The 18,322-nt window shown below is 48.3% G+C and overlaps 1 protein-coding gene across 7 annotated transcripts; it reads left to right on the top strand.

Moving 5' to 3' along the window:
* Nucleotides 1–937: 937 nt before the first annotated feature.
* On the top strand, nt 938–17,769 carry LOC139405252 (actin-related protein 2/3 complex subunit 1B-like). Of its 7 annotated transcripts, XM_071147698.1 has the most exons (13): nt 967–1,105; nt 1,389–1,479; nt 2,352–2,478; nt 4,194–4,298; nt 7,650–7,872; nt 9,961–10,068; nt 12,321–12,560; nt 13,558–13,633; nt 14,462–14,661; nt 15,577–15,667; nt 16,338–16,737; nt 16,787–16,854; nt 17,059–17,769. In XM_071147698.1, the coding sequence occupies exons 3-11, from the start codon at nt 2,415–2,417 to the stop codon at nt 16,374–16,376; spliced, it is 1,146 nt and encodes a 381-aa protein (XP_071003799.1). In that variant the 5' UTR covers nt 967–1,105; nt 1,389–1,479; nt 2,352–2,414; the 3' UTR covers nt 16,377–16,737; nt 16,787–16,854; nt 17,059–17,769. The 7 variants fall into 7 exon arrangements, with proteins under 7 accessions (XP_071003796.1, XP_071003792.1, XP_071003797.1 ...); XM_071147691.1 differs by lacking the exon at nt 1,389–1,479 and having other exon boundaries at nt 957–1,105; XM_071147696.1 differs by lacking the exon at nt 1,389–1,479 and having other exon boundaries at nt 964–1,105; nt 16,787–16,873; nt 17,076–17,769.
* The last annotated feature ends 553 nt before the right edge of the window (nt 17,770–18,322 follow it).

Below are 18,322 nucleotides of genomic sequence, written 5' to 3'. Positions count from 1 at the left end.
CCTAGTCTACCCTCTCTCTCTCACCCTAGTCTACCCTCTCTCTCTCTCGCCCACCCTAGTCTACTCTCTCTCTCTCTCTCTCTCTCACCCTAGTCTACCCTCTCTCTCTCTCGCCCACCCTAGTCTACTCTCTCTCTCTCGCCCACCCTAGTCTACTCTCTCTCTCTCTCCCACCCTAGTCTACTCTCTCTCTCTCTCCCACCCTAGTCTACTCTCTCTCTCTCTCTCTCCCACCCTAGTCTACTCTCTCTCTCTCTCTCTCCCACCCTAGTCTACCCTCTCTCTCTCTCTCTCTCCCACCCTAGTCTACTCTCTCTCTCTTTCCCACCCTAGTCTACTCTCTCTCTCTCTTTCCCACCCTAGTCTACTCTCTCTCTCTCTCCCACCCTAGTCTACTCTCTCTCTCTTTCCCACCCTAGTCTACTCTCTCTCTCTCTTTCCCACCCTAGTCTACTCTCTCTCTCTCTTTCCCACCCTACTCTCTCTCTCTCTCCCACCCTAGTCTACTTTCTCTCTCCCACCCTAGTCTACCCTCTCTCTCTCCCACCCTCCCTAGTCTACCCTCTCTCTCTCACCCTCCCTTCCCTTTCTGTTGCAGATGTGAAGGTTGTACTTTAACTCCTTCCTCTCTGTAGAAGCCAAGTCTTTTCTACTTCTCTCTCTCCCACCCTAGTCTACCCTCTCTCTCTCCCACCCTCCCTAGTCTACCCTCCCTTCCCTTTCTGTTGCAGATGTGAATGTTCTACTTTAACTCCTTCCTCTCTGTAGAGTCTTTTCTACTTCTCTCTTTTTGCTTAAGTTTCTATTTTCTCCCTCCCCGCTTTTTTTTTGCAGAAGCAAGTTCTGCCTCTACCTTCAGCCCGTCTCTTTTTTTCAGAAGTTTGTTTTCCCTCCCCCAGCCTCACCCCTCCCTCCCTTCCTGCCCGGCCTCACCCCTCCCTCTGTTCCTCTTTTTGCGGAAGCAACTTTTTCTACCTCCTTCTCGTCTACAGAAGTGTCTGTTCTCTCTCCGTCACTCTGTCGGCAACTTTCGCGTCGACTGGCCAGAGTCCGCGAGCTGTTCTCTCCACTCATCTCTCCTTCCGTATCATCCCTCCATCTCAGGGTAAGTACAAGTTCTCTCGGCTGACCGGTCATGTCCAGACATGTCTGGTTGGTTCTACTGATAAACAGACAACCAGGCAGAAACCTTATTTTTTTTTTTACAACGCAAAACAATGAAAACTACGAGGAAAAGTTACCAAGATGACACGTTTTCAACGTTGTGTAATGAAACAGGCAGGGAAGCAGGACTCGAACCCTCGACCTTTCTAGCCCGAAAGTCCAGCGCGCGCTATAAGCGGCACAGTCGATATCCGCTTTTATAACCCCCCCCCCCCCCCCCCCAGGGTCTTACAGTAGAGTGTGTTCCATCACAGCAGCAAGATTTGTGACCTGTTGCCACGAGAAAAGGGCAACCAGTGAAGAACACACACCATTGTAAATACAACCCATATTTATGCTTATATATTTTATATTGTGTCCTTTAACCATTTGTACATTGTTAAAACACTGTATATATATATAATATGACATTTGGATTGTCTTTATTGTTTTGAAACTTCTGTATGTGTAATGTTTACTGTTAATTTTATTGTTTATTTCACTTTATATATTCACTGTATATATTATCTACCTCACTTGCTTTGGCAATGTTAACACATGTTTCCCATGCCAATAAAGCCCTTGAATTTAATTTAATTTAATTGAGAGAGGCCGCAGCAGATAGAGGGGACGTTGTTCCAGCTGTAGTGCTGCAGTGACACCACTGTTCTGTGTGGAGTCAGACACGCCAGCTTTACGTTAGTCCGGGAACCATGGCAACGACAGTTGGTTAGCTAGCGTGTCGCCGCTGTTCTGTGTGGAGTCAGACACGCCAGCTTTACGTTAGTCCGGGAACCATGGCAACGACAGTTGGTTAGCTAGCGTGTCGCCGCTGTTCTGTGTGGAGTCAGACACGTCAGCTTTACGTTAGTCCGGGAACCATGGCAATAACAGTTGGTTAGCAACACGCCTTGTTGAAGATGTAGCGGACAACTTTAAACAGACCGTTTCCTGTTGTTACAAGGCTGCGTTGTGTTGATGTGTTATATATATATATATATATATATATATATATATATATATATATATGTGTTTTATGTTTGACTTGTATCATTCATTTCATGCCACAGGGGCTCAGTCTAACACAACCTAGACATGACTGTACCTCTCTCTCTGAAGTTTTCAGTTAGATGGTGATTTTATGACCAATTTAAAGTGTGTGTGAAGTTGCAGTCTAGTGCAATTTTTTAAAACATTTTATTCAACAGGAACTACAGAGGCCTCTCATTGGCTCATCTCACTTTCTGGTTCTGCATTGTCCCGATTTGGTTATGTCTTACCACAGCTTCTTGCTCGAGCCAATCAGCTGCCACTCCTGGAACAAGGACCGGACCCGTGAGTAGGAAAACTCTCTCTGATTGGTCAATAGGACTTCCTCACCTACAGAAGTAGAATCACTAGAGGAAACCCAACTCAGATGGTGTTGAACAGGAACTCACAAAGCTGAGTTGTAGTAAAGTTAATTTGATTACAGATAGAAAATATATTGAAACACACCAAGCTAACTGAAACACACCAAGCTAACTGAAACACACCAAGCTAACTGAAACACACCAAGCTAACTGAAACACACCAAGCTAACTGAAATTGATCCAAATTAAAAACAAAAACAGGCTTAAGTTGAGTCTGACGGGGGGCTGTGATTGGCTCCCATGTGGCTGGAGGTATTTCCTGTTGTAGCGAGAGGGCTGTGATTGGCTCCCATGTGGCTGGAGGTGTTTCCTGTTGTAGCGAGAGGGGTGGTGTTCTGGGTCTCTCAGAGAGAGACATCTCAGTGTTCTACAGAGCTCAGGAAACTAACTCCATATTTGGGTTGTTTCGATCTGAGTCTTCGGTTTCTGGTCAAAATGGATGGTGGGTCTGGGCAGAGCACACAGACACGCGCGCGCACAACCACAGTGTGTGAGTCATACAAACAGGAACAGGAGGTGAACTGGCGGTTTTCAATTCTGACACGAGAGAAACACACTGAGAGGCAGACAGACACGCTGAGAGAAACACGCTGAGAGGCAGACAGACACGCTGAGAGGCAGACAGACACGCTGAGAGGCAGACAGACACGCTGAGAGGCAGACAGACACACACATAGATGTGAGAGGAGTGTGACCTTGCTTCCCACGCTATACTGTTGCAAACACACTCACTCACATGAACCAACAGCCCTCTGAATATAATGTAATATCTCCCTATAGAGATTGATCTGATATATATAGTGTGATATCTCCCTATAGAGATTGATCTGATGATATAGTGTGATCTCTCCCTATAGAGATTGATCTGATATATATAGTGTGATATCTCCCTATAGAGATTGATCTGATGATATAGTGTGATATCTCCCGATAGAGATTGATCTGATATATATAGTGTGATATCTCCCTGTAGAGATTGATCTGATATATATGGTGTGATCTCTCCCTATAGAGATTGATCTGATATATATATAGTGTGATATCTCCCTATAGAGATTGATCTGATATATATAGTGTAATATCTCCCTATAGAGATTGATCTGATATATATGGTGTGATATCTCCCTATAGAGATTGATCTGATATATATAGTGTGATCTCTCCCTATAGAGATTGATCTGATATATATAGTGTGATATCTCCCTATAGAGATTGATCTGATATATATAGTGTGATATCTCCCTATAGAGATTGATCTGATATATATAGTGTGATATCTCCCTATAGAGATTGATCTGATATATATAGTGTGATATCTCCCTGTAGAGATTGATCTGATATATATGGTGTGATATCTCCCTATAGAGATTGATCTGATATATATATAGTGTGATATCTCCCTATAGAGATTGATCTGATATATATAGTGTGATATCTCCCTATAGAGATTGATCTGATATATATAGTGTGATCTCTCCCTATAGAGATTGATCTGATATATATAGTGTGATCTCTCCCCATAGAGATTGATCTGATGATATAGTGTGATCTCTCCCTATAGAGATTGATCTGATATATATAGTGTGATATCTCCCTATAGAGATTGATATGATGATATAGTGTGATCTCTCCCTATAGAGATTGCTCTGTGTCCCAACAACCATGATGTCCACATCTATAAGAAGGACGGGACCAAGTGGACCAAGATTCATGAACTGAAGGAGCACAACGGACAGGTCACAGGTGAGACACGTTACAGAGACATTTATTAGAGAGTTCTTGTTTCTGGCCCTGTTCTCCCTAACTCTTTATGCCTCCTCCCCCCCCCCCCCATCTCTCCAGGTATAGACTGGGCTCCAGACAGTAACTCTATTCCCCCTCCCATCTCTCCAGGTATAGACTGGGCTCCAGACAGTAACTCTATGCCCCCCCCTCCCATCTCTCCAGGTATAGACTGGGCTCCAGACATTAACTCTATGCCCCTCCCATCTCTCCAGGTATAGACTGGGCTCCAGACAGTAACTCTATGCCCCCTCCCATCTCTCCAGGTATAGACTGGGCTCCAGACAGTAACTCTATGCCCCCCCCCATCTCCCCAGGTATAGACTGGGCTCCAGACAGTAACTCTATGCCCCCCCCCCATCTCCCCAGGTATAGACTGGGCTCCAGACAGTAACTCTATGCCCCCCCCCCTCCCATCTCTCCAGGTATAGACTGGGCTCCAGACAGTAACTCTATGCCCCCCCCCCCTCCCATCTCTCCAGGTATAGACTGGGCTCCAGACAGTAACTCTATTCCTTCCCCCATCTCCCCAGGTATAGACTGGGCTCCAGACAGTAACTCTATGCCTCCCCCCTCCCATCTCTCCAGGTATAGACTGGGCTCCAGACAGTAACTCTATGCCCCCCCCCTCCCATCTCTCCAGGTATAGACTGGGCTCCAGACAGTAACTCTATTCCTCCCCCCATCTCTCCAGGTATAGACTGGGCTCCAGACAGTAACTCTATGCCCCCCCCCTCCCATCTCCCCAGGTATAGACTGGCCTCCAGACAGTAACTCTATGCCCCCCCCCCCTCCCATCTCTCCAGGTATAGACTGGGCTCCAGACAGTAACTCTATTCCTCCCCCCATCTCCCCAGGTATAGACTGGGCTCCAGACAGTAACTCTATGCCTCCCCCCTCCCATCTCTCCAGGTATAGACTGGGCTCCAGACAGTAACTCTATGCCCCCCCCTCCCATCTCTCCAGGTATAGACTGGGCTCCAGACAGTAACTCTATGCCCCCCCCCTCCCATCTCTCCAGGTATAGACTGGGCTCCAGACAGTAACTCTATGCCCCCCCCCCCCCCATCTCTCCAGGTATAGACTGGGCTCCAGACAGTAACTCTATGCCCCCCCCCCCTCCCATCTCTCCAGGTATAGACTGGGCTCCAGACAGTAACTCTATTCCTCCCCCCATCTCTCCAGGTATAGACTGGGCTCCAGACAGTAACTCTATGCCTCCCCCCTCCCATCTCTCCAGGTATAGACTGGGCTCCAGACAGTAACTCTATGCCCCCCCCCATCTCTCCAGGTATAGACTGGGCTCCAGACAGTAACTCTATGCCTCCCCCCTCCCATCTCTCCAGGTATAGACTGGGCTCCAGACAGTAACTCTATGCCCCCCCCTCCCATCTCTCCAGGTATAGACTGGGCTCCAGACAGTAGCTCTATGCCCCCCCCATCTCTCCAGGTATAGACTGGGCTCCAGACAGTAACTCTATGCCCCCCCCTCCCATCTCTCCAGGTATAGACTGGGCTCCAGAGAGTAACTCTATGCCCCCCCCTCCCATCTCTCCAGGTATAGACTGGGCTCCAGACAGTAGCTCTATGCCTCCCCCCCCCCATCTCTCCAGGTATAGACTGGGCTCCAGACAGTAACTCTATGCCCCCCCCTCCCATCTCTCCAGGTATAGACTGGGCTCCAGACAGTAACTCTATGCCCCCCCCCCTTCCCATCTCTCCAGGTATAGACTGGGCTCCAGACAGTAACTCTATGCCACCCCCCCCCCTCCCATCTCTCCAGGTATAGACTGGGCTCCAGACAGTAACTCTATGCCCCCCCCTCCCATCTCTCCAGGTATAGACTGGGCTCCAGACAGTAGCTCTATGCCCCCCCCCATCTCTCCAGGTATAGACTGGGCTCCAGACAGTAACTCTATGCCCCCCCCCCCCTTCCCATCTCTCCAGGCATAGACTGGGCTCCAGACAGTAACTCTATGCCCCCCCCCCCTCCCATCTCTCCAGGTATAGACTGGGCTCCAGACAGTAGCTCTATGCCCCCCCCCCATCTCTCCAGGTATAGACTGGGCTCCAGACAGTAACTCTATGCCCCCCCCCTTCCCATCTCTCCAGGTATAGACTGGGCTCCAGACAGTAACTCTATGCCCCCCCCCCTCCCATCTCTCCAGGTATAGACTGGGCTCCAGACAGTAACTCTATGCCCCCCCCTCCCATCTCTCCAGGTATAGACTGGGCTCCAGACAGTAACTCTATGCCCCCCCCCCTCCCATCTCTCCAGGTATAGACTGGGCTCCAGACAGTAACTCTATGCCCCCCCCTCCCATCTCTCCAGGTATAGACTGGGCTCCAGACAGTAACTCTATGCCCCCCCCCCTTCCCATCTCTCCAGGTATAGACTGGGCTCCAGACAGTAACTCTATGCCCCCCCCCCTCCCATCTCTCCAGGTATAGACTGGGCTCCAGACAGTAACTCTATGCCCCCCCCTCCCATCTCTCCAGGTATAGACTGGGCTCCAGACAGTAACTCTATGCCCCCCCCCCCTCCCATCTCTCCAGGTATAGACTGGGCTCCAGACAGTAACTCTATGCCCCCCCCTCCCATCTCTCCAGGTATAGACTGGGCTCCAGACAGTAACTCTATGCCCCCCCCTCCCATCTCTCCAGGTATAGACTGGGCTCCAGACAGTAACTCTATGCCCCCCCCCTTCCCATCTCTCCAGGTATAGACTGGGCTCCAGACAGTAACTCTATGCCCCCCCCCTTCCCATCTCTCCAGGTATAGACTGGGCTCCAGACAATAACTCTATGCCCCCCCCCCTCCCATCTCTCCAGGTATAGACTGGGCTCCAGACAGTAACTCTATGCCTCCCCCCTCCCATCTCTCCAGGTATAGACTGGGCTCCAGACAGTAACTCTATGCCCCCCCCCTCCCATCTCTCCAGGTATAGACTGGGCTCCAGACAGTAACTCTATGCCCCCCCCCCATCTCTCCAGGTGAAGACTGGGCTCCAGACAGTAACTCTATGCCTCCCCCCTCCCATCTCTCCAGGTATAGACTGGGCTCCAGAGAGTAACTCTATGCCCCCCCCCTCCCATCTCTCCAGGTATAGACTGGGCTCCAGACAGTAACTCTATGCCCCCCCCCCCCTCCCATCTCTCCAGGTATAGACTGGGCTCCAGACAGTAACTCTATGCCCCCCCCATCTCTCCAGGTATAGACTGGGCTCCAGACATTAACTCTATGCCCCCTCCATCTCTCCAGGTATAGACTGGGCTCCAGACAGTAACTCTATGCCCCCCCCATCTCTCCAGGTATAGACTGGGCTCCAGAGAGTAACCGTATCGTGACCTGTGGGACAGATCGTAACGCGTATGTCTGGTCTCTGAAGGGGGAGGTGTGGAAGCCCACCCTGGTCATCCTCCGTATCAACCGGGCTGCTCGCTGTGTCAGCTGGTCTCCCAAGGAGAACAAGTTCGCTGTGGGCAGCGGGTCACGCCTCATATCCATCTGCTACTTTGAACAGGAGAATGACTGGTGAGGACTAGACAGGACTGGGTTTAACTATATCTGTTATAGAGAACAGGAGAATGACTGGTGAGGACTAGACAGGACTGGGTTTAACTATATCTGTTATAGAGAACAGGAGAATGACTGGTGAGGACTAGACAGGACTGGGTTTAACTATATCTGTTATAGAGAACAGGAGAATGACTGGTGAGGACTAAACAGGACTGGGTTTAACTATATCTGTTATAGAGAACAGGAGAATGACTGGTGAGGACTAAACAGGACTGGGTTTAACTATATCTGTTATAGAGAACAGGAGAATGACTGGTGAGAGAATATAGAATGGCTCTGTCCTAAATACCCTCCTACTCCCTGTCCTAAATACCATCCTAGTCCCTGTCCTCAATACCATCCTAGTCTCTGTCCTAAATACCATCCTAGTCCCTGTCCTATGTAACAGGCTCTGTCCTAAATACCATCCTAGTCCCTGTCCTCAATACCATCCTAGTCCCTGTCCTAAATACCATCCTAGTCCCTGTCCTAAATACCATCCTAGTCCCTGTCCTAAATACCATCCTAGTCCCTGTCCTAAATACCATCCTAGTCCCTGTCCTAAACACCATCCTAGTCCCTGTCCTAAATACCATCCTAGCCCCTGTCCTATGTAACTGGCTCTGTCCTAAATACCATCCTAGTCCCTGTCCTCAATACCATCCTAGTCCCTGTCCTAAATACCATCCTAGTCCCTGTCCTAACCCTGTCCTAAATACCATCCTAGTCCCTGTCCTATGTAACAGGCTCTGTCCTAAATACCATCCTAGTCCCTGTCCTCAATACCATCCTAGTCCCTGTCCTAAATACCATCCTAGTCCCTGTCCTAAATACCATCCTAGTCCCTGTCCTAAATACCATCCTAGTCCCTGTCCTAAACACCATCCTAGTCCCTGTCCTAAATACCATCCTAGTCCCTGTCCTATGTAACTGGCTCTGTCCTAAATACCATCCTAGTCCCTGTCCTCAATACCATCCTAGTCCCTGTCCTAAATACCATCCTAGTCCCTGTCCTAACCCTGTCCTAAATACCATCCTAGTCCCTGTCCTATGTAACAGGCTCTGTCCTAAATACCATGCTAGTCCCTGTCCTCAATACCATCCTAGTCCCTGTCCTAAATACCATCCTAGTCCCTGTCCTAAACACCATCCTAGTCCCTGTCCTAAATACCATCCTAGTCCCTGTCCTCAATACCATCCTAGTCCCTGTCCTAAATACCATCCCAGTCCCTGTCCTAAATACCATCCTAGTCCCTGTCCTAAATACCATCCTAGTCCCTGTCCTAAATACCATCCTAGACCCTGTCCTAAATACCATCCTAGGCCCTGTCCTAAACACCATCCTAGTCCCTGTCCTAAATACCATCCTAGTCCCTGTCCTATGTAACAGGCTCTGTCCTAAACACCATCCTAGTCCCTGTCCTAAATACCATCCTAGTCCCTGTCCTAAATACCATCCTAGTCCCTGTCCTAAACACCATCCTAGTCCCTGTCCTAAATACCATCCTAGTCCCTGTCCTATGTAACAGGCTCTGTCCTAAATACCATCTTAGTCCCTGTCCTCAATACCATCCTAGTCCCTGTCCTAAATACCATCCTAGTCCCTGTCCTAAATACCATCCTAGTCCCTGTCCTAAATACCATCCTAGTCCCTGTCCTAAATACCATCATAGTCCCTGTCCTAAACACCATCCTAGTCCCTGTCCTAAATACCATCCTAGTCCCTGTCCAATGTATCAGGCTCTGTCCTAAACACCATCCTAGTCCCTGTCCTAAATACCATCCTAGTCCCTGTCCTAAATACCATCCTAGTCCCTGTCCTAAATACCATCCTAGTCCCTGTCCTAAACACCATCCTAGTCCCTGTCCTATGTAACAGGCTCTGTCCTAAATACCATCCTAGTCCCTGTCCTAAATACCATTCTAGTTCCTGTCCTAAATACCATCCTAGTCCCTGTCCTATGTAACAGGCTCTGTCCTAAACACCATCCTAGGCCCTGTCCTACATGGTGCAGTACTTCCTTCAACCATATCTCAACCGCGTTCCAACCCTGTTATTCCCAGGTGGGTCTGTAAGCACATCAAGAAGCCGATCCGTTCCACCGTCCTCAGTCTGGACTGGCATCCTAACAACGTGCTGCTGGCGGCTGGATCCTGTGACTTCAAATGCAGGTAGAGAGAGAGACCGTCAGCGACCATGTTTCAGCCTCATCTGTAGAGAGAGAGAGAGACCGTCAGAGACCATGTTTCAGCCTCATCAGTAGAGAGAGAGAGACCGTCAGAGACCATGTTTCAGCCTCATCAGTAGAGACAGACCGTCAGAGACCATGTTTCAGCCTCATCAGTAGAGACAGACCGTCAGAGACCATGTTTCAGCCTCATCAGTAGAGAGACCATCAGAGACCATGTTTCAGCCTCATCAGTAGAGACAGACCGTCAGAGACCATGTTTCAGCCTCATCAGTAGAGACAGACTGTCAGAGACCATGTTTCAGCCTCATCAGTAGAGACCGTCAGAGACCATGTTTCAGCCTCATCAGTAGAGAGAGAGAGACAGACCGTCAGAGACCATGTTTCAGCCTCATCAGTAGAGACAGACCGTCAGAGACCATGTTTCAGCCTCATCAGTAGAGACCGTCAGAGACCATGTTTCAGCCTCATCAGTAGAGAGAGAGAGACAGACCGTCAGAGACCATGTTTCAGCCTCATCAGTAGAGACTGTCAGAGACCATGTTTCAGCCTCATCAGTAGAGAGACAGACCGTCAGAGACCATGTTTCAGCCTCATCAGTAGAGAGAGAGTCCGTCAGAGACCATGTTTCAGCCTCATCAGTAGAGAGAGAGAGACCGTCAGAGACCATGTTTCAGCCTCATCAGTAGAGAGAGACCGTCAGAGACCATGTTTCAGCCTCATCAGTAGAGACAGACCGTCAGAGACCATGTTTCAGCCTCATCAGTAGAGACAGACCGTCAGAGACCATGTTTCAGCCTCATCAGTAGAGAGAGACCGTCAGAGACCATGTTTCAGCCTCATCAGTAGAGAGAACGTCAGAGACCATGTTTCAGCCTCATCAGTAGAGAGACCATCAGAGACCATGTTTCAGCCTCATCAGTAGAGACAGACCGTCAGAGACCATGTTTCAGCCTCATCAGTAGAGACAGACCGTCAGAGACCATGTTTCAGCCTCATCGGTAAGGAGAGAGACCGTCAGAGACCATGTTTCAGCCTCATCAGTAGAGAGACCATCAGAGACCATGTTTCAGCCTCATCAGTAGAGAGACCATCAGAGACCATGTTTCAGCCTCATCAGTAGAGACAGACCGTCAGAGACCATGTTTCAGCCTCATCGGTAGGGAGAGAGAGACCGTCAGAGACTATGTTTCAGCCTCATCAGTAGAGAGAGAGACCGTCAGAGACCATGTTTCAGCCTCATCAGTAGAGAGACCATCAGAGACCATGTTTCAGCCTCATCAGTAGAGAGAGAGAGCGAGGCCGCCAGAGACCAGGTTTCAGCCTCATCAGTAGAGAGAGAGAGAGGGAGAGACCGTCAGAGACCATGTTTCAGCCTCATCAGTAGAGAGAGAGACCGTCAGAGACCATGTTTCAGCCTCATCAGTAGAGCGAGAGACCGTCAGAGACCATGTTTCAGCCTCATCAGTAGAGAGAGAGAGACCATGTTTCAGCCTCATCAGTAGAGAGAGACCGTCAGAGACCATGTTTCAGCCTCATCAGTAGAGAGAGAGAGACCGTCAGAGACCATGTTTCAGCCTCATCAGTAGAGAGAGAGAGACCGTCAGAGACCATGTTTCAGCCTCATCAGTAGAGAGAGAGACTGTCAGAGACCATGTTTCAGCCTCATCAGTAGAGAGAGAGACTGTCAGAGACCATGTTTCAGCCTCATCAGTAGAGACAGACCGTCAGAGACCATGTTTCAGCCTCATCAGTAGAGAGAGAGAGACCGTCAGAGACCATGTTTCAGGCTCATCAGTAGAGAGAGACTGTCAGAGACCATGTTTCAGCCTCATCAGTAGAGAGACCATCAGAGACCATGTTTCAGCCTCATCAGTAGAGAGAGAGAGACCGTCAGAGACCATGTTTCAGCCTCATCAGTAGAGAGAGAGACCATCAGAGACCATGTTTCAGCCTCATCAGTAGAGAGAGAGAGAGACCGTCAGAGACCATGTTTCAGCCTCATCAGTAGAGAGAGAGAGACCGTCAGAGACCATGTTTCAGCCTCATCAGTAGAGAGAGAGAGAGAGACCGTCAGAGACCATGTTTCAGCCTCATCAGTAGAGAGAGAGAGAGACCGTCAGAGACCATGTTTCAGCCTCATCTGTAGAGAGACCATCAGAGACCATGTTTCTCTACTTAATTCTCTTCCCTCTCCCCCTTAATATATCCCCCCCCCCCCCCCTCTCCCCCCAGGGTGTTCTCAGCCTACATCAAGGAGGTGGAGGAGAAGCCCGGACCCACAGTGTGGGGGTCCAAGATGCCCTTTGGAGAGGTGCTGTTTGAGTCTGGGCCCTCAGGGGTGTCTGGGGGGGCTGGAGATGGGGCAGGAGGGGGATGGGTCCACGGGGTCTGTTTCTCCCACAGCGGGAACCGCCTGGCCTGGACGTCACATGACTCGACTGTGGCGATCGCAGAGGGAGGCAAGACCAGCACGTAAGGAGAGAGAACACTGATCTGTGTGTATTCTAGGATCAGTAGTCTGATCTCTCTGTGTGTATTCTGGTATCAGCAGTCTGATCTCTCTGTGTGTATTCTAGGATCAGCAGTCTGATCTCTCTGTGTGTATTCTAGGATCAGTAGTCTGATCTCTCTGTGTGTATTCTAGGATCAGCAGTCTGATCTCTCTGTGTGTATTCTAGGATCAGTAGTCTGATCTCTCTCTGTGTGTATTCTAGGATCAGTAGTCTGATCTCTCTCTGTGTTTATTCTAGCAGCAGTCTGATCTCTCTGTGTGTATTCTGGTATCAGCAGTCTGATCTCTCTGTGTGTATTCTGGTATCAGCAGTCTGATCTCTCTATGTTTATTCTAGCAGCAGTCTGATCTCTCTGTGTGTATTCTAGGATCAGTAGTCTGATCTCTCTGTGTGTATTCTAGGATCAGCAGTCTGATCTCTCTGTGTGTATTCTAGGATCAGTAGTCTGATCTCTCTCTGTGTGTATTCTAGGATCAGTAGTCTGATCTCTCTCTGTGTTTATTCTAGCAGCAGTCTGATCTCTCTGTGTGTATTCTGGTATCAGCAGTCTGATCTCTCTGTGTGTATTCTAGGATCAGTAGTCTGATCTCTCTGTGTGTATTCTAGGATCAGTAGTCTGATCTCTCTGTGTGTATTCTGGTATCAGCAGTCTGATCTCTCTGTGTGTATTCTGGTATCAGCAGTCTGATCTTTCTGTGTGTATTCTAGGATCAGCAGTCTGATCTCTCTGTGTGTATATTCTGATCTCTCTGTGTGTATTCTAGGATCAGTAGTCTGATCTCTCTGTGTGTATTCTAGGATCAGTAGTCTGATCTCTCTCTGTGTGTATATTCTGATCTCTCTATGTGTATTCTAGGATCAGCAGTCTGATCTCTCTGTGTGTATTCTAGGATCAGCAGTCTGATCTCTCTGTGTGTATTCTAGGATCAGCAGTCTGATCTCTATGTGTATTCTAGGATCAGCAGTCTGAGCTCTGAGACCCTTCCTCTGCTGTGTGTCAGCTTTATCACTGAGAACAGCCTGGTGGCCGCTGTGAGTACACACACACACACACACACACACACACACACACTCTCTCTCTCTCCTGTGTGTGTCTCTCCTCTCTCTCCTGTGTATCTCTCTCCTCTCTCCTGTGTCTGTCTCACTGTGTGTCTCTCTGTCCTGTGCCTGTCTCACTGTGTGTCTCTCCTCTCTCTCCTGTGTCTGTCTCACTGTGTCTCTCCTCTCTCTCTCTCCTCTCTCTCCTGTCTCTGTCTCACTGTGTGTCTCTCTCTCCTGTGTCTGTCTCACTGTGTGTCTCTCTCTCCTGTGTCTGTCTCACTGTGTGTCTCCTCTCTCTCCTGTGTCTGTCTCACTGTGTGTCTCTCCTGTGTCTGTCTCACTGTGTATCTCCTCTCTCTCCTGTGTCTGTCTCACTGTGTGTCTCTCTGTCCTGTGTCTGTCTCACTGTGTGTCTCTCCTCTCTCTCCTGTGTCTGTCTCACTGTGTGTCTCTCTGTCCTGTGTCTGTCTCACTGTGTGTCTCTCCTCTCTCTCCTGTGTCTGTCTCACTGTGTGTCTCTCTCCTGTGTCTGTCTCACGGTGTGTCTCTCTCTCCTGTGTCTGTCTCACTGTGTCTCTCCTCTCTCTCCTGTGTCTGTCTCACTGTGTCTCTCTCCTGTGTCTGTCTCACTGTCTCTCCTCTCTCTCCTGTGTCTGTCTCACTGTGTCTCTCTCCTGTGTCTGTCTCACTGTGTCTCTCCTCTCTCTCTCCTCTCTCTCTCCTGTGTCTGTCTCACTGTGTGTCTCTCCTCTCTCTCCTGTGTCTGTCTCACTGTGTCTCTCTCCTGTGTCTGTCTCACTGTGTGTCTCTCCTCTCTAGGGTCATGACTGCTACCCGGTGCTGTTTGTGTATGACGGTACTAAGGGCTCAGTAACGTTCGGAGGGAAGCTGGACGTTCCCAAGCAGACGTCTCAGAGAGGGATCAGCGCCAGGGAACGCTTCCAGAACCTGGACCGCCGAGCCACCTCGTCCGAGACCACCGAGCAGGGCCTGGAGAGTCTGCACAAGAACAGCATCAGGTGGGGTGGGGGTGTGTGTGTGTATTTCTGGGGTCGTAATGACTAAGTGTGTGTGTCTGGGGTCGTAATGACTAAGTGTGTGTGTCTGGGGTCGTAATGACTAAGTGTGTGTATTTCTGGGGTCGTAATGACTAAGTGTGTGTGTCTGGGGTCGTAATGACTAAGTGTGTATTTCTGGGGTCGTAATGACTAAGTGTGTGTGTCTGGGGTCGTAATGACTAAGTGTGTGTGTCTGGGGTCGTAATGACTAAGTGTGTGTATTTCTGGGGTCGTAATGACTAAGTGTGTGTGTCTGGGGTCGTAATGACTAAGTGTGTGTGTCTGGGGTCGTAATGACTAAGTGTGTGTGTCTGGGGTCGTAATGACTAAGTGTGTGTGTCTGGGGTCGTAATGACTAAGTGTGTGTGTCTGGGGTCGTAATGACTAAGTGTGTGTGTCTGGGGTCGTAATGACTAAGTGTGTGTGTCTGGGGTCGTAATGACTAAGTGTGTGTGTCTGGGGTCGTAATGACTAAGTGTGTGTGTCTGGGGTCGTAATGACTAAGTGTGTGTGTCTGGGGTCGTAATGACTAAGTGTGTGTGTCTGGGGTCGTAATGACTAAGTGTGTGTGTCTGGGGTCGTAATGTGTGTGTGTGTATTTCTGGGGTCATAATGACTGTATTTCTGGGGTCGTAATGTCTGTGTGTATTTCTGGGGTCGTAGTGTGTGTGTGTATTTCTGGGGTCGTAATGTCTGTGTGTATTTCTGGGGTTGTAATGTCTGTGTGTATTTCTGGGGTCGTAGTGTCTGTGTGTATTTCTGGGGTCGTAGTGTGTGTGTGTGTGTATTTCTGGGGTCGTAGTGTGTGTGTGTGTGTATTTCTGGGGTCGTAGTGTGTGTGTGTGTGTGTGTGCTAACTGTCTCTTTGTATTCCAGTCAGATCTCTGTGCTGGAAGGAGGGAAGAGTAAATGTTCCACGTTCTGTACCACTGGGATGGACGGAGGAATGGTCACATGGGACGTCAAGGTACACACACTACACACACACTACACACACACACACTACACACACACTACACTACACACACACTACACTACACACACACTACACACACACTACACACACACTACACACTACACTACACACACACTACACACACACCACACACACACACACAGTCTGACACGTTCTGTACCACTGGGATGGACGGAGGAATGGTCACATGGGACGTCAAGGTACACACACACTACACACACTACACTACACACACACACACATTCTGACACGTTCTGTACCACTGGGATGGACGGAGGAATGGTCACATGGGACGTCAAGGTACACACACTACACACACACACTACACTACACACACACCACACACACACTACACACACTACACACACACTACACACACACACACTACACACACACACACATTCTGACACGTTCTGTACCACTGGGATGGACGGAGGAATGGTCACATGGGACGTCAAGGTACACACACACTACACACACACTACACACACACACAGTCTGACACGTTACTGTAGTTGTGCCTTGTCACCGTCGTCATGACATCTGGAATAGTTGTGAGCCATGAAGAGAAGATGTCTAAATATCATCTTCTACTGTTCCCAGAGTCTGGAGTCTGCCCTGAAGGATCTCTGATACCATGATCCTCTTCTTCTGTTCCCAGAGTCTGGAGTCTGCCCTGAAGGATCTCAAGATAGTCTGATACCATGACCCTCAGCCGACCAGCCGACCAGCCGGGATATGAAGAAATCTCACCTCTTTGCCTTTCTGCTTCTCTGCGTCTGTCTGTCTCAGCTGCTGCTGGAGACATCTCCTTTCTGTCTGTCTCTGTTGAGCATCTGCTAGAAGCACGGCAGCCATGACAACGACGTCTGCATTCCACATGGCACCCTGTTATTTTTTATATAGGTAGACCAGGACCCATAGAACACCATTTGAGACACATCTTGGTTGTTTTGTTCTATCATCTTCTTTGTTTTAGAATCCAGGAAATGCGTTGTTCTGTTCCTGTCAGGTGTTCTGTTCCGTCAGGTGTTCTGTTCCGTCAGGTTCTGTTCCGTCAGGTGTTCTGTTCTGTCAGGTGTTCTGTTCCGTCAGGTTCTGTTCCGTCAGGTGTTCTGTTCCGTCAGGTGTTCTGTTCCGTCAGGTGTTCTGTTCCGTCAGGTGTTCTGTTCTGTCAGGTGTTCTGTTCTGTCAGATGTTCTGTTCTGTCAGGTGTTCTGTTCTGTCAGGTGTTCTGTTCCGTCAGGTGTTCTGTTCTGTCAGGTGTTCTGTTCTGTCAGGTGTTCTGTTCTGTCAGATGTTCTGTTCTGTCAGATGTTCTGTTCTGTCAGGTGTTCTGTTCCGTCAGGTGTTCTGTTCTGTCAGGTGTTCTGTACCGTCAGGTGTTCTGTTCCGTCAGGTGTTCTGTTCTGATAGTTGTACCTGGACATACAGCTGTGCTCTTTAAATATACGGCACGATTCACTTTGGCTTCTGGAATTAGTTTACTTGGGTTTTAGTTTTGATGTTCACACATGAATTTGTTGGATTTACAGCACTGGACCAAGAAAAAAATAATATCTAAACTTGAGATTTTTCACTTCAAATAAATAAATAAATAAAAAATAGAATGGACTAACCCTTACAAAAAAAGATGACAGTGTTTGATACTACAGTAAATGCAGTCGACTGGTATTTTGGACGTAGTAATTTCAGAATAACTGCAGTTAGACTGCTCTCTGACCGCAGTCTTTATTTTCGTAACGGGAAATTATTCTGAATTGTAGTTAATTTGGTTTGGAGGCAGGTGATTCGTTTACTGTGTGATGTATTATATCTGTGGTAAGTTGCAGGTGCCTACAGGGTTAAAAAAAAAAAGAAGCCATTCAACCAGTTGTGAAAAGTTGGGAACAGGACATTCTGCTCCGATGAACTCCGTTATCAAGTGTCGATGTATTAGAGCGCAACTGTTCGCTAAAGGACTTATTATAATAGGACGCGTCAGAGTGGAAAGCTACAGCAGGTATATAATCACGAAGAAAGCCAAGCAGCGGTACCTGTTAAATGCTTATGCTGGTCATAATATGCATTTTAATAAATAATTTACTATCATAGACGGTGTGTGTGTGTCTGTCTGTCCAAGTGTTTGATAAGACTGATCTGACGTCAACTAGTAACTGTTATGAAAATGTGGTCGAGACACGCCGAGTTTCAGACCGCAGTTTTTATATAAACTTTTCACGTAGATCATTCAGACACTCAGATCTTGTTTTTGTTCAGGTGTCGGACTCTCGCCATCTAGCGGCCACATTCAGTACGTAGATTAAACTACCCAAAAGTCTTGTTTATAGATGTTGGGTTCAAGCTTTGCTGGATGTGTTTTTATGTTAAATATTACGACACATGATGATGTTGACAGTAATTCCGACTTGATGCTGTAGTCGTCCGTTTTGTTCTAGAAAATAAAGAGAAAGAACCAACTATTCTCCAACCCGGTATCTCTGGCCGCTTAAAACAACATCAGGACTTGGGTCCAGATTGAACCGTTACCGAATCCGCTAAAAAATATATATATATATAATAATAATAATAATAATAATAATAATAATGAAAGAAAAAATAAGTTAAAAAAAAAATTATAATATTTTTTTCTTCCGCGACGCAGGA

This window comes from Oncorhynchus clarkii, unplaced genomic scaffold (assembly GCF_045791955.1).
Source record: "Oncorhynchus clarkii lewisi isolate Uvic-CL-2024 unplaced genomic scaffold, UVic_Ocla_1.0 unplaced_contig_6271_pilon_pilon, whole genome shotgun sequence".
Lineage (NCBI taxonomy): Eukaryota > Metazoa > Chordata > Actinopteri > Salmoniformes > Salmonidae > Oncorhynchus > Oncorhynchus clarkii.
This window is presented reverse-complemented; position numbering and strand designations above follow the sequence as displayed.

Bases quoted from the DNA above. Each gene is read 5' to 3' on its own strand.
- LOC139405252 (XM_071147695.1), top strand. From the start codon at position 2,415: ATGTCTTACCACAGCTTCTTGCTCGAGCCAATCAGCTGCCACTCCTGG. The intron at 14,662-15,576 runs GTGGGGTGGGGG...TTTGTATTCCAG, and splicing joins CTGCACAAGAACAGCATCAG to TCAGATCTCTGTGCTGGAAG. The intron at 15,668-16,337 runs GTACACACACTA...TTCTGTTCCCAG, and splicing joins TGGTCACATGGGACGTCAAG to AGTCTGGAGTCTGCCCTGAA.